The 12901-nt window shown below is 41.1% G+C and overlaps 1 protein-coding gene across 10 annotated transcripts in view; it reads right to left on the reverse strand.

Annotated features, from left to right (window-relative positions):
* The window catches only part of mcf2la (mcf.2 cell line derived transforming sequence-like a), a 287608-nt gene that overhangs the window by 107370 nt on the left and 167337 nt on the right, over window positions 1–12901 (reverse strand). For 9 of the 10 annotated variants that reach the window (XM_039745883.1, XM_039745885.1, XM_039745881.1 and 6 more), the window contains exon 2: window positions 8175–8258. In XM_039745883.1, the coding sequence (XP_039601817.1) occupies window positions 8175–8258 (84 nt within the window). Of the gene's footprint in view, window positions 1–8174; window positions 8259–8720; window positions 8858–12901 lie in introns of those variants that run through there. The other variant, XM_039745886.1, reaches the window with a different exon arrangement.

A 12901-nucleotide genomic window follows, 5' to 3' on the forward strand; every position in this document is an offset into this window, starting at 1 on the left:
TCCCCAGACCTGAATATAATTGAAAATCTGTGGTGTGAGTTAAAGAGAGCTGTCCATGCTCGGAAGCCATCAAACCTGAATGAACTAGAGATGTTTTGTAAAGAGGAATGGTCCAAAATACCTTCAACCACAATCCAGACTCTCATTGGAACCTACAGGAAGCGTTTAGAGGCTGTAATTTCTGCAAAAGGCGGATCTACTAAATATTGATTTCATTTCTTTTTGTGGTGCCCAAATTTATGCACCTGCCTGATTTTGTTTGAACAATTATTGCACACTTTCTGTAAATCCAATAAACTTCATTTCACTTCTCAAATATCACTGTGTGTGTCTCCTATATGATATATTTAACTGACATTTTTATCGTAACAACCAACGATTTATACAGGAAAATAATGACTATTAACAAGGTTGCCCAAACTTTTGCATCCCACTGTATATCTATATATCTATATCTATATCTATATATACAGTATATATATATATATATATATATATATATATATATATATACAGGTATATATATATATATATATGCTTTGGGGTGCGAGCAGCTGTTGCTGGGGGTGCCAGAATCCATTGAGGAAGAAAAATTAAAAACATTATTTGTACAAAATCTTAATTTATCTATCCATTCCTAAATAATTAAATGGGCAGGCTATTTCGTATCAGTGCAATACGCTGCTTGTTAAAACGGATGACTCCTAATCTTACGTGCACTTAATCATCATTGCATAAATTTTTCTTCACCATAGAAATTTAAAGACTAAATCCAACTGCCTGATGGGCTCATCAGACAGTATACACTCACTGCACCCACTCTCGCGAATCGAACCTCAGACATCAGCGCTAAAGGCGAAGCCTCTCATGTTGCACTAGGGTTTGTGGTTCGTTTATTTGACAGTATGTAGATCGGGGTGTGTATATATATATATATATATATATATACATATATATATATATTACATTTGAGAATGCAATGTATAGTTGTCCAGGAGGAAAGCAATATTGCCTCAAATCAATGGCAACCTTTTGTAAGGTGTGTCCCTGAGACGTATTAATTGTCATCGCGAAGCAGAGCCTTACTGGAAATTTGAGGCATTTCAATTGAAATGGGAGATCAGGGGGTATAACGGTGATGCCAGGAATACATTCAGAGTGTGGCGCTCTGCTGTTTTTTTGTGTAGCTGCCTTCACACAGCCTCTTCGCTGCTTTATAAATGAACGACATATAAAGCCATCACCTTGTCAATTGTGTAATGCGTTTTTTGAACAGGTTTGATGCATGTAAGTGATCACTCGTACTGCGTTCAGTAAGTTTACGTGAGCTGCTCTCTTGTGTGATGTTGCCATGTCCACGGCTTAATTTAATGTTAAGTAAGACCCGACACTTTAAAAAGTTTCTGGCTGCACTCCGGTTGTAATATGACGAAGCTGCGCGAGGTCACTTTTGAGAATGCAAGTATAGTTGTCCAGGAGAAAAGCAATCTTGCTGAAATCAATGGCATCCTTTTTTAGGGTCTGTCCCTGAGACTTCTTACTTCTCATCGCGAAGCAGAGCCTTACTGGAAATTGGAGGCCTCTGAATTGAAATGGGAGATCAGAGGGTGTAATGGGGATGCGAGGAATACATTGAGTGTGGAGAAACTCTAGAGACAGCGTGTGTATTAACTTGTGGATTTTTCTGTGAGTATTTGGTGGCAGTGTGACGAAGTTGCTTCGGAAGATGGCGTTAACCGCGGAGCTCAGCTCAGAGCGAAATCAGATGAATGGGAGGGGAGATGATGACGTGACTCCCCCACCCGCCTTAACTGTCAATCCCCCACAAACACAGTCTCTCTGAATTTGCATAAGCACAGCCCTTCACCTGCAGTTTTAACTTAGTTACAAAGTGATCAAAACTCTCGTTTATATCCTGCGTCCTCTCATTAAACTTGTATCCCGCATTACCGTGGGCATGACAAACACCAGCGGCAGCCTGTCTATGAACTTAATTTAAACTTTAGGTTTACACCGTGCTTTGTTTCCGAAGTAGCAGCACTCATGAATATGGTTGTAAATGTCAGTCGCTCACTTCTTATTGTTTCGCTGCCTTCTCAATTATATAATGTATGTTTTCTTTAGCGCTTTTTGGAGCTCTTCCTGGTTTTCTACGTACTGCGTTGATAGTCAGTTCACGTGATTACGTGGGAGGCGTCATGATTTTACACGAAACTCCGCCCCCCATGGCCATCCAGCTCAACTCCATTACAGTAAATGGAGAAAAATAGCTTCCAGTTATGACCATTACGCGTAGAATTTCGAAATGAAACCTGCCCAACTTTTGTAAGTAAGCTGTAAGGAATAAGCCTGCCAAATTTCAGCCTTCTACCCACACGGGAAGTTGGAGAGTGAGTGAGTGAGTGAGCGGTCGGTCGGTCAGTGCTTTGCCTTTTATTAGTATAGATTAAATTAATGGTAATTGGGTGTTCAGGTTATGAAAATTCATGTTATGATGGTTTCAAGCTGAAAAGCAGGGGATGACTGCATGTATAAGCAAACCTATTTCCCGTGGACATTTGCATGTAGGCTGGGAGCACATTCAAACTACTGACATGAAGAAACAAAACTACACACACAACTGACTCTGAAATACACACTATAATAAGAGAAATAATCAGGAGAGTCCAAGGTAGGGCTGCGGAGTCAGCACACAAGATCTTCGACTTCAACTTGGACTCCTCAATATATAGTACCACTTCTCGATATATGGTACCACCACCTCGGACTTCTTAATTTATGTTACCAATAACTCCGACTCCTCAATTTATCGTACCACTTCTCGATGTATGGTACCACCGACTCGGACTCCTCAATTTATACTTCCACTGACTCCGACTCCTCAATTTATGGTACCATCGACTCGGACTCCTCAATTTATGTTACCACTGACTCCAACTCCTCAATTTATAGTACTACTGACTCAGACTCCTCAATTTATGGTACCACTTCTCGATGTATGGTACCACCAACTCAGACTCCTCAATTTATGTTACCACTGACTCAGACTCCTCAATTTATGTTACAACTGACCCTAACTCCTGGTATCACCAACTCCAACTCCTCCATTTTCAATTAGACTGTTTTTATTATGCTGTTTGATAGCATACAACATGCAAGATATATGGCATTTCATCACTGCCAGTGTGAAGCATCAGGCTAATTTTTAGCACTATAATCTATTCAAGTTCAGGTTTAAAGGCTACTGCAATGTGGTTGTGGCTTACAAACATGGAGTAACACTAAACATAAGACTAAACTTGCAGAATTAAAAAAGCTTTATTTTTACCAAAAATCTAGAAAAAAAAACAGTTTAATCGAATCAGTATATACTACCGGTCAAAAGCTTTTGAACACCTCAGTTTTTACAGCTTTTCTTCAAATGTAATCAGTTAAAATGCAACAAATGACCAAAAATGGTCAAAAGGAAAGCAATAAACTGTAAGAGGTTTAAATTTAAAATTTATAGAGGAAAAAAAATGAAAAAAGGACATTTCAGAATATTACAAATGGGCTGTCTTCAGGGAATAACTTATCACTTGCAACCTACAATTAAAGTAAACGAAGCCTTGCATAAAATTTGCACAGGTGTCCCAACTTCTGTGGATTACTTAAAAACCCTCTGTGTATCTTAAAGCAGAGTTGGAACTGACTGTGTTATTAGACCCTCTGAAGTCCTACTTGGACAATATGAAAGTGATAACGGCAAGGAAACGTCAATTAACAAATAAAATGAGACACAACATTACTAGCCATAGAAGCGTAGGCCTTTCATTTAGAGAAATTGCAAAAACTAATCAAAGTTTCAGTGAGTCCAGTGGTGTCCTACAAAATCCAAAGGCACTGGAAGAAACTCTGATAGGAAGAGTTGTGGCAGAGCCAAAGTCACAAGCCAATCAGAAGACAAGTTTCTGAGGGTCACCTGCTTGTTTGATCACAGGCACCTCACAGCACAACAACTTAACAGTGCAGGTCGATAAAAGCAAGTGTGAGTTTCTACTGTGAAGGGGTGATTGGCAATAAGAAAGCCATTCCTTAAAAGACAAAGTAGGGGGCATTGAAATTCCGGCCATGGACTACTGCAGACTGGAAGAAAGTCTTATGGGCTGATGAATTCAAATTTGACATCTTTGGCTCATCACGCAGGGTGTTTGCATACCATCAAGTTGGTGAAGTGATGGTTCATCAGTGTGTGACAACAACTGTCAAACATGGAGGAGGAGGTGTGATGGTCTGGGGTTCTTTTGCTGGAGGCAGAAGTTGGTGACTGGCACAGAATGACTGGCATTCTGAATCAAAAGGGTTACCACAGCATTTTGCAGCATCACACAATACCTTCTGGTCTGTGTCTAGTAGGTCAGACATTCATCCTACAGTAAGATGATGACCCAAAGCATAATGACATTCTAGGTAATGCCCTAGTGCTCTCATGTTTCAGTCACACTTGTTGATTCCTCAAGCTTCAACTCTTCAGGACACATAGTTCAGTGTCCAATTCTAGGTTGGGATCAGCCAGGGATGGTCCTGTTGTATGCTTATAGTTTTACTGCTCTGCCTAGTTTTCATGTAGTGTACTTCTGCTGAATATTGGCTCCTTTCTAAATGTATCCTTGTTAGATTCACTGCCTCAAGACTTCCTCATCCAGCTCAAGACTGCTACATTCAGTAAAGCCAAAGAGCAGTGATTCTTGGACTGATTACTTTTAGATATTATTCTATGAGTTTTTATTCTATTCTGCAGTATGACTGACGGATGCATTCAACGTGGAGGTGGGATTACATCAGGGTTTGGCGCTGAGCCCTTTCTTATTTGCAGGTTGACAGACGAGATTAGACAGGAGTCTCCATGGACTATGATGTCTGCTGATGACATTGTGATCTGTAGCGATAGTAGGGAGCAGGTTGAGGAGACCCTGGAGAGGTGGAGATATGAGAGGAGAGGAATGAAGGTCAGCAGGACCACCAAGACAGAATACAAGTGTGTGAATCAGAGGGAGGTCAGTGGAATGGTGAGGATGGAGGGAGTAGAGCTGGCGAAGGTGGATGAGTTTAAATACTTGGGATCAACAGTACAGAGTAATGGGGATTGTATAAGAGAGGTGAAAAAGAGAGTGCAGGCAGGGTGGAATGGGTGGAGAAGAGCGTCAGGAGTGATTTGTGACTGAAAAATATCAGCAAGAGTGAAAGAGAAGGTAGTGAGACCAGCTCTGTTATATGAGTTGGAGATGGTGGCACTGACCAGAAAACAGGAGCCAGAGCTGGAGGTGGCAGAGTTAAAGATGTTAAGATTTGCATTGGGTGTGACGAGGATGGACAGGACTAGAAATGAGGACATTAGAGGGTCAGCTCAGGTTGAAAGGTTGGGAGACAAAGTCAGAGAGGCGAGATTGCGTTGGTTTGGACATGTGCAGAGAAGAGATGCTGGGTATATTGGGAGAAGGATGCCAAGGATAGAGCTGCCAGGCAAAAGGAAAAGAGGAAAGCCTAAGAGAAGGTTTATGGTTGTGGTGAGAGAGGACATGCAGATGATGGGTGTGACAGAAGAAGATGATGAGGACAGGAAAATATAGGACAAGATGATCTGCTGTGGCGACCCGTAATGGGAGCAACTGAAAGAAGATTCTATGTGTAATACAAGACTATAAAAACAGATCTACTTCACAGCTTCAGCTATATAATTAGTTTAATAAATGACAATTAGCAAGTGTAACATACTGAGAACTAACTGAAAATCTTAATAAACAGGAATCACATTAGGCATTCACGAGGAAATACTCAATACAAGGCCAACTTGACTAACGAAATGGGATGGTGAGGGCAAACACCACATAGCTGAGCAGCAAGCAGAGGGCAGACTTTGCACACGACAACTGACAGCAGGATGGATGCTAAGTAAACTGAGCTAAAATATGTCACATTCCACAGTCAGCACAGCCATAGTTGCACTGGTAAACTTTACCTTTGCTTTCAAGAGAACAGCACAGGGCATGAAGTACGGGTGAAGGACATGCGCATTGTGTGTGGGTGGGTGCAGTGTATAAGTGTATGAGGTGGCCAACAGATCTTTATAACTCACTAGCTTTGTAAGCCTGTGCTGTAAAAAGCCCTACAAACTATTGAAATCATCAAGAAAAAAACGGAAATGTAAAGATGTCAGGTAATGGAAAGGAACTACTCTGGGCGTCTCTATCCTTGGAGGATTCATTTTGTGGAAGTGCTTGCATTGCTTGTGTATTAGTGGCGGAAGGAAAAGTAAAAGGGATATCGTTTTGTCGATGTTAGCGGCTAAGCCACTTTATCTTTCTTTGGATGTTTCGTTTTGCTAATGTGCTCACCTCGCTTGTGTATTAGCGGCTAAGCGAGTGTCTTTTTTTTCAGAAGTTTCATTTTGCTGATGTGCTCACCTTGCTTGTGTATTAGCGGCTAAGTGACTTTGTGTTTCCTTGGAGGTTTCGTTTTGCTGATGTGCTCGCCTCGCATTTGTCTATTAGCGGCTAAGCGAGTTTGTCATTCTTCTGAGGTTTCGTTGTGCTGATGTGCTTGTGTTTTACCTTGGTAGAGTAATACTGTATATTGCTCTACTTTCCCTTTTTGTATTATTAATATGTAGCCTTTGTCAGACTACTTAATCTCACAGATTTACCACTGTTTAAAAGGTATTATAGTATAACTTATCCCCACCTTCCCTTCTATATTTATAACCTCAGGCAATTAGGTGTAGTAAGAAGACAAGCAGTTAACTTACACATAAAATAATGTATTATTGATAATATTCACAAAAAATAACAAAATGCAAAGTACATTTGAATATTGGCAATCATATAACCTAATTAAATGGTGATGTGTAGTTTCAGGTGGCACACAGACTTGTTTGTTACTTTAATGTCTCTAATTAAAGCATCATTGGTGCTTAGCTTTCTTCAGAACAGGCTGCATTGCCTGCCTCAATATGGCTGCCAAGCTGTGCTCTTCATTGTGTTGTCTTCTCAGTTCATGGTGTGATGGTCTTCTTCATCAGATCAGTAAGAGAGAGATACTTCTTCATCATCACAGGTTAGCAAGAGAGAGAGATTGTGAGGTTAGGCAAGTATATTTATAGATGTTCTGTCCAACCCCTACAGCCAATAGGACATCATGGTACTTAAAAGCTTCTGATCCAAGCCAATTCCAAACGGCCATACTTCAGAACAATGGGGGAAATAGAACATCTTAACACCTGCCCCCAAACCATATGTTAACGTAACCTGGCTTTCTTGCGGGGGTAGAAAGAGTTTAGCAGAGAAATACTCATCCTCCCCCAACTCTGTCATAAAATTCAAAGAGACCCATTCCTAAAGGGGGGGTAAACACAAAATTACATTGCTTTGCCTAAATTACAAATAAAGACATACAAAATATTTATCAAGTTATATGCAAAATCTCACATCACAACAGCTTGCCTTGCTTGTGTATTAGCGGCTAAGTGAGTTTCTCTCTCCTCAGAGGTTTCATTTTGCTGATGTGCTCGCCTCACTTCTGTATTAGCGGCTAAGCGACTTTGTCTTTCTTCTGAGGTTTCGTTTTGCTGATGTGCTCACCTCACTTCTGTATTAGCGGCTAAGCGACTTTGTCTTTCTTTGGAGGTTTCGTTTTGCTGATGTACTTGCCTCGCTTGTGTATTAGCAGCTAAGCGAGTGTCTCTTTCTTTGGAGATTTCGTTTTGCCGAAGTGTTCGCTTCGCTTGTGTTATTAGTGGTTAAGCAAGTTTTCTGTTTCCTCGGAGGTGGAGCACTGACCCCGACTCCACCTCTCACTTCCGGACCGGACAGACAGACAGACACACTTCCACGCGTAGACGTTTATATATAAGATCGATGCCTGTCACTATGGAGCCTAGTTCCAGTGTACCCACGTGATAAAAGGAATATCAAAAACAAACAGATTACGAAGGTTTTTCTTTTTGAATACCAACAGCTGAAACAGAGTTACAGCACATCCATTAAACATTAACGGAGAATCTTTGCCTTAAAAGCCTGCAGGCTTAATGATTTGCATTGTGTATGCAAAATAGAAGAACAGGTCAAAATGTCCACATCTCCAGGGGCAGTGAGAAGGACGAGCACCAACATGAGCGTTTATTGTACAAAGTTACTCACCCGACAGAAAGGCAAACTGCTTCGTCAGCTGGTTTTCAATTTCCACAGCATGTAGCGGACTTGTGTCTTGCTGCATGATCTCATCTAAAAGAGAGTTAAGAACAGCCATGATGAATTTATAATAAACAGCTAACTGTGCTGTGGTGACAATCAACAGCCATCTGTGAAGTGACAGAGAGTCCCCAGACTAAGGGTTTAGAGATAAGAATCCAAGCTAAGACAATGTCCTTTGCGTTGCACCAGTCAGCTGCACTCGACACACCATATTCTGGAGCATGTAATGCTCCTCATTGCTCATTGCTATTAAAACGTCATTATCAGGAGGCAGCAACACCCTGCTACACCCAAAAAACAGAACACCTTCCTGGCTAGGTAAATGCATTCCTACTGTAGGATCCAAAAGTACTCTCCAGAAATGCAACCCTTGGCTGCTGGGATAAGATACTTGAAGAAGATGAAGGAAATGAGCTGACGATTTAACCAGAACAGCTGTCTCATGAGATCTCCCCAGGTTTCCGGGAATAGACATAGAGTATGCAGCAGCACCTGTATAGTGAGTTCCTCCAGTTGAAACGGGTTCGCCTAAACAAGCCTGGCAGAGAAATTCATTGAACGTCAGCTCTCGCTCTCGACAAAGAGGACAGGGGGCCGACACACACACACACACACAGAAGTTCGACTTCCTGAAGACAGCCTTTTTGACCACCCCTGACCTGCTTGGCTACTTTCCTAACTTCTCAATATTTGCTCAGCAGAAAGGCAAAAAAGTGCTGTCAGCTGTTTTCTTCTAGTAACATAAAATCATTTACAAGGTCTTTAGCTCAGTTTTAGTTACACAGAAACCCAGCAAATAGATAGCGCTATACATTTACAAAAATGAAATGAACAAACAGTGGCTGCACAGGAAGAATTTTATTACATTTCAGAACTGTCTGCAGTCTTACTAAACTACAAGCGATTATAAACTGCTCAAAAAAATGAAAGGAACACGTTAAAAACACATCAGATCTCAATGGGAAAAAAAATCCTGCTGGATATCTCTACTGATATGGACTGATATGGTGATGTCACATTGTTTGATGGAAATAAAAATGATCAACCTACAGAGGGCTGAATTCAAAGACACCCTGAAAAAGTCAGTGTCACGACTGGTAGCATGAGGCAATACCTGGACCCTACAGAGGTGGCACAGGTAGTCCAACTTCTCCAGGATGGCACATCAATACGTGCCATTGCCAGAAGGTTTGCTGTGTCTCCCAGCACAGTCTCACAGGGCATGGTGGAGATTCCAGGAGACAGGCAGTTACTCCAGGAGAGCTGAAGGTCCTTAACCCATCAACAGGATCCACCAGTATCTGAAGGAGGGGCAGGATGAGCACTGGAAGAGCCTACAAAATGATCTCCAGCAGGCAAGCCACTGGTGTGAATGTCTCTGACCAAACAATCAGAAACAGACTTCATGAGGGTGGCCTGAGGGCCCAATGTCCTCTAGTGGGCCCTGTGCTCACTGTCCACCACCGTGGAGCTTGATTGGCATTTGCCATAGAATACCAGAATTGGCAGGTCCACCACTGGCACCCTGTGCTTTTCACAGATAAGTGCAGGTTCACCCTGAGCACAAGTGACAGACATGAAAGGGTCTGGAGAAGCCATGGCGAACGTTACGCTGCCTGTAACATCATTAAGCATGACCGGTTTGGTGGTGGGTCAGTGATGGTATATCTGGGGAGGCATATCAATGGAGGGACGCACAGACCTCTACTGGTTAGACAACTGCACCTTGACTGGTTAGGTATTGGGATGAAATCCTTGGTCCCATTGCTAGACCCTATGCTGGTTCCTCCTGGTGCACGACAATGCCTGGCTTCATGTGTAGGCAATTCCTGGAGGATGAAGGAATTGATACCATTGACTGGCCCCCACGCTCACTTGCTTGACCTCAATCCAACACAACACCTCTGGTTGGGAGATTATTATTAGAATTAGAATTAGAATTAGAACAATCTAGACGAGAACAGGCCATTCAGCCCAACAAAGCTCGCCAGTCCTATCCACTTGCTTCCTCCAAGAAAACATCAAGTCGAGTTTTGAAAGTCCCTAACGTCTTACTGTCTACCACACTACTTGGTAGCTTATTCCAAGTGTCTATCGTTCTTTGTGTAAAGAAAAACTTCCTAATGTTTGTGCGAAATTTACCCTTAACAAGTTTCCAACTGTGTCCCCGTGTTCTTGATGAGCTCATTTTAAAGTCACTGTCTAGATCCACTGGACTAATTCCCTTCATAATTTTAAACACTTCAATCATGTCACCTCTTAATCTTCTTTTGCTTTTATGTTTCGGTCCACCCAACGCCGCCAGGTTGCACCTCAGATTGTCCCAGAGCTCAGTGATGCCCTGGTCTAGATCTGGGAGGAGATCCCCCAGGACACCATCCATGATCGCATTAGGAGCATGCCCCCCTGACATTGTCAAACATGTGGGGGCCAAACAAACTACTGAGTATGATTTGGAGTTACTGCATTGAAATTTCGGCAAAATGGACTTGCCCGCCTGCCTGCCACCTCATTTTTTTCCCTTTGATTTTCAGGGTGTCTTTGAATTCAGCCCTCTGTAGGTTCATCATTTCCATCAAACGATGTGACATCCTTTCATTCCTAACACATTACTCAGTCCATATCGGTAGAGATAGCCAGCAGGATTTTTTTTTCCCCATTGAGATCTGATGTGTTTGCAAAGTGTTCCTTTCATTTTTTTGAGCAGTTTATATATTCGTGAAGAAATCTATTGTACCTCAGTTAATCGGGTTTCTCAGAGGTCCATAACCGACTACTTTAATCAGAATAAGGGCTCACATGGAATTTTACAAATCAGGTTTCTATGAACAAATGGGTTACTGAAGTGCATGTAAATGCATTAATTAATATGTGGAGAAATACGAGATCCGAGACTGAGAATGAAAGCTAAGTAAGTGCAATCTTTAAAAATAAAATTAGGGAAATTAAAAGAGTAAAACCAAGACCAAAGACAAATGAAACAAATTAAAATGAAAAAGATCAAAAGGTACATACAATGTGAAAAGATAGTAACTGAAAAAATCCCTGCAACGGAAAAGAAGAGAAACACCAAAACATACTTTTGGCATTTTAAGAAGGCATATTTCCAGAATTTACGAAACCTCTGAGATGCACAAAAATGTGCTGGAAATAAATGAACGAAATAAATATTTCACGCAAATTTTTTCAACAAAGATCTGATTAGGATGTCTCTGATAGAAGTAAAGAAAGTTTACAGTTTTGGTAACTGAACAGTTTTTTTCAAAAGATCACTAGGTATGCTAGGTACATAGATGTTTAAGATTAATAATAGTCCTGGACTTGCTGGATTTTACCCGTAGTAATGAAAGAAATTAAACGTGCCATTTATAAACTTCTACCATACATGTCTCAGCAACCGGTTTAGATGAAAGAGATACAGATTGACTAGAAAACTGAAAATCTGTCTTCATTCATGAGAAGGGAAAAATGATTGCTATAAACAAATACGTCATACACCCATGAAAAATTATGGAAGATATAATTGGAAGCAAATTACAAAACTATTTGGATGTAAATAATATTCTAAGTAAACTCTTGTTCATGGAGGGGGAAGATCCTGCCGAACTAGTTAGTTTGACTTATTTATATATGCAACTGGCGCAATAAAGAGAAGCAAAGCATATGTTGGAATTTACTTAGACTGTCAAGCTAAGCTTTTACAGGAATACTCCACCTGTAAAATATGTTTTTGTCATATGCTACTTACCCAAAGATGGCCAAGAAAATATATGTGCTTTCATACAGAACAGAGATAACAAAAAGTTTCTAGTAGGACACAAGTCAATGGTGGCCAACAATGGACAACAGGAAACATTATCAAAGCAATCCCTAAAATAATTTCATGTTCTTCATGTTGCATTACTCACGGTTTAAGTTATCCACTTGTATGCTCACAAAGTTCCAAACACATATATTTCTATTAAAATATTGTTAAATAAATCACTTCTGGAAAACAGTTGTCATCTAAAATGGCCAGTTTTAATATATAACATCTTGGACAGGCCAGTGAAGTTCCTGGCTTGCTCACGGTGGTTTATTGAAAGGCCTCACATCCTTTATGCTTGAGTCCTGATTGCAAACTTCAACACTGGGTATGTTCAGATAGACTCTTACTATGATAAATATACATTTTAAACCTCTCATTGATAGTCACTGGCAGTGCATGTGCAGCTCATGTGGGTGAGTAAATCAGCAAAGTTATAAAGTGTTATTATGTGTCACGAGAGTCTCCCTTTGCCTGGGAGTCCCAACGTCTACACAACAGCAGTCAGATACGTAATCGGCAAGGCGGCCAGCTATAATACACACCTCCACAGAGCACTTTGTGTCTGCAGTACCTCCAGTCTTCATCTGACACAGGCAGGTCACATTGACAGTTGGGAGTGCACACTGGGGTTTCAGCTCTGGCAGCTCTTAAATCTTTTCTTTTTTTTTTTTAATTTTACCAGTGACCGCGTCTCAAGATGGAGTGGGATATATTGGGCAACGTTTGACTGCTAATGAGCCACGTTCTGTGTGCATTTCCTAAAGCCACTGGTCAGCACAGTTTTTCTTGTTGGTGCTGCTAATATGGCAGGTAGCTTCAGATCTGACCTTGTAAGCATTAAAGTTGTTATGCATATATGCGGCAT

This window comes from Polypterus senegalus, chromosome 2, assembly GCF_016835505.1.
Source record: "Polypterus senegalus isolate Bchr_013 chromosome 2, ASM1683550v1, whole genome shotgun sequence".
NCBI lineage: Eukaryota > Metazoa > Chordata > Cladistia > Polypteriformes > Polypteridae > Polypterus > Polypterus senegalus.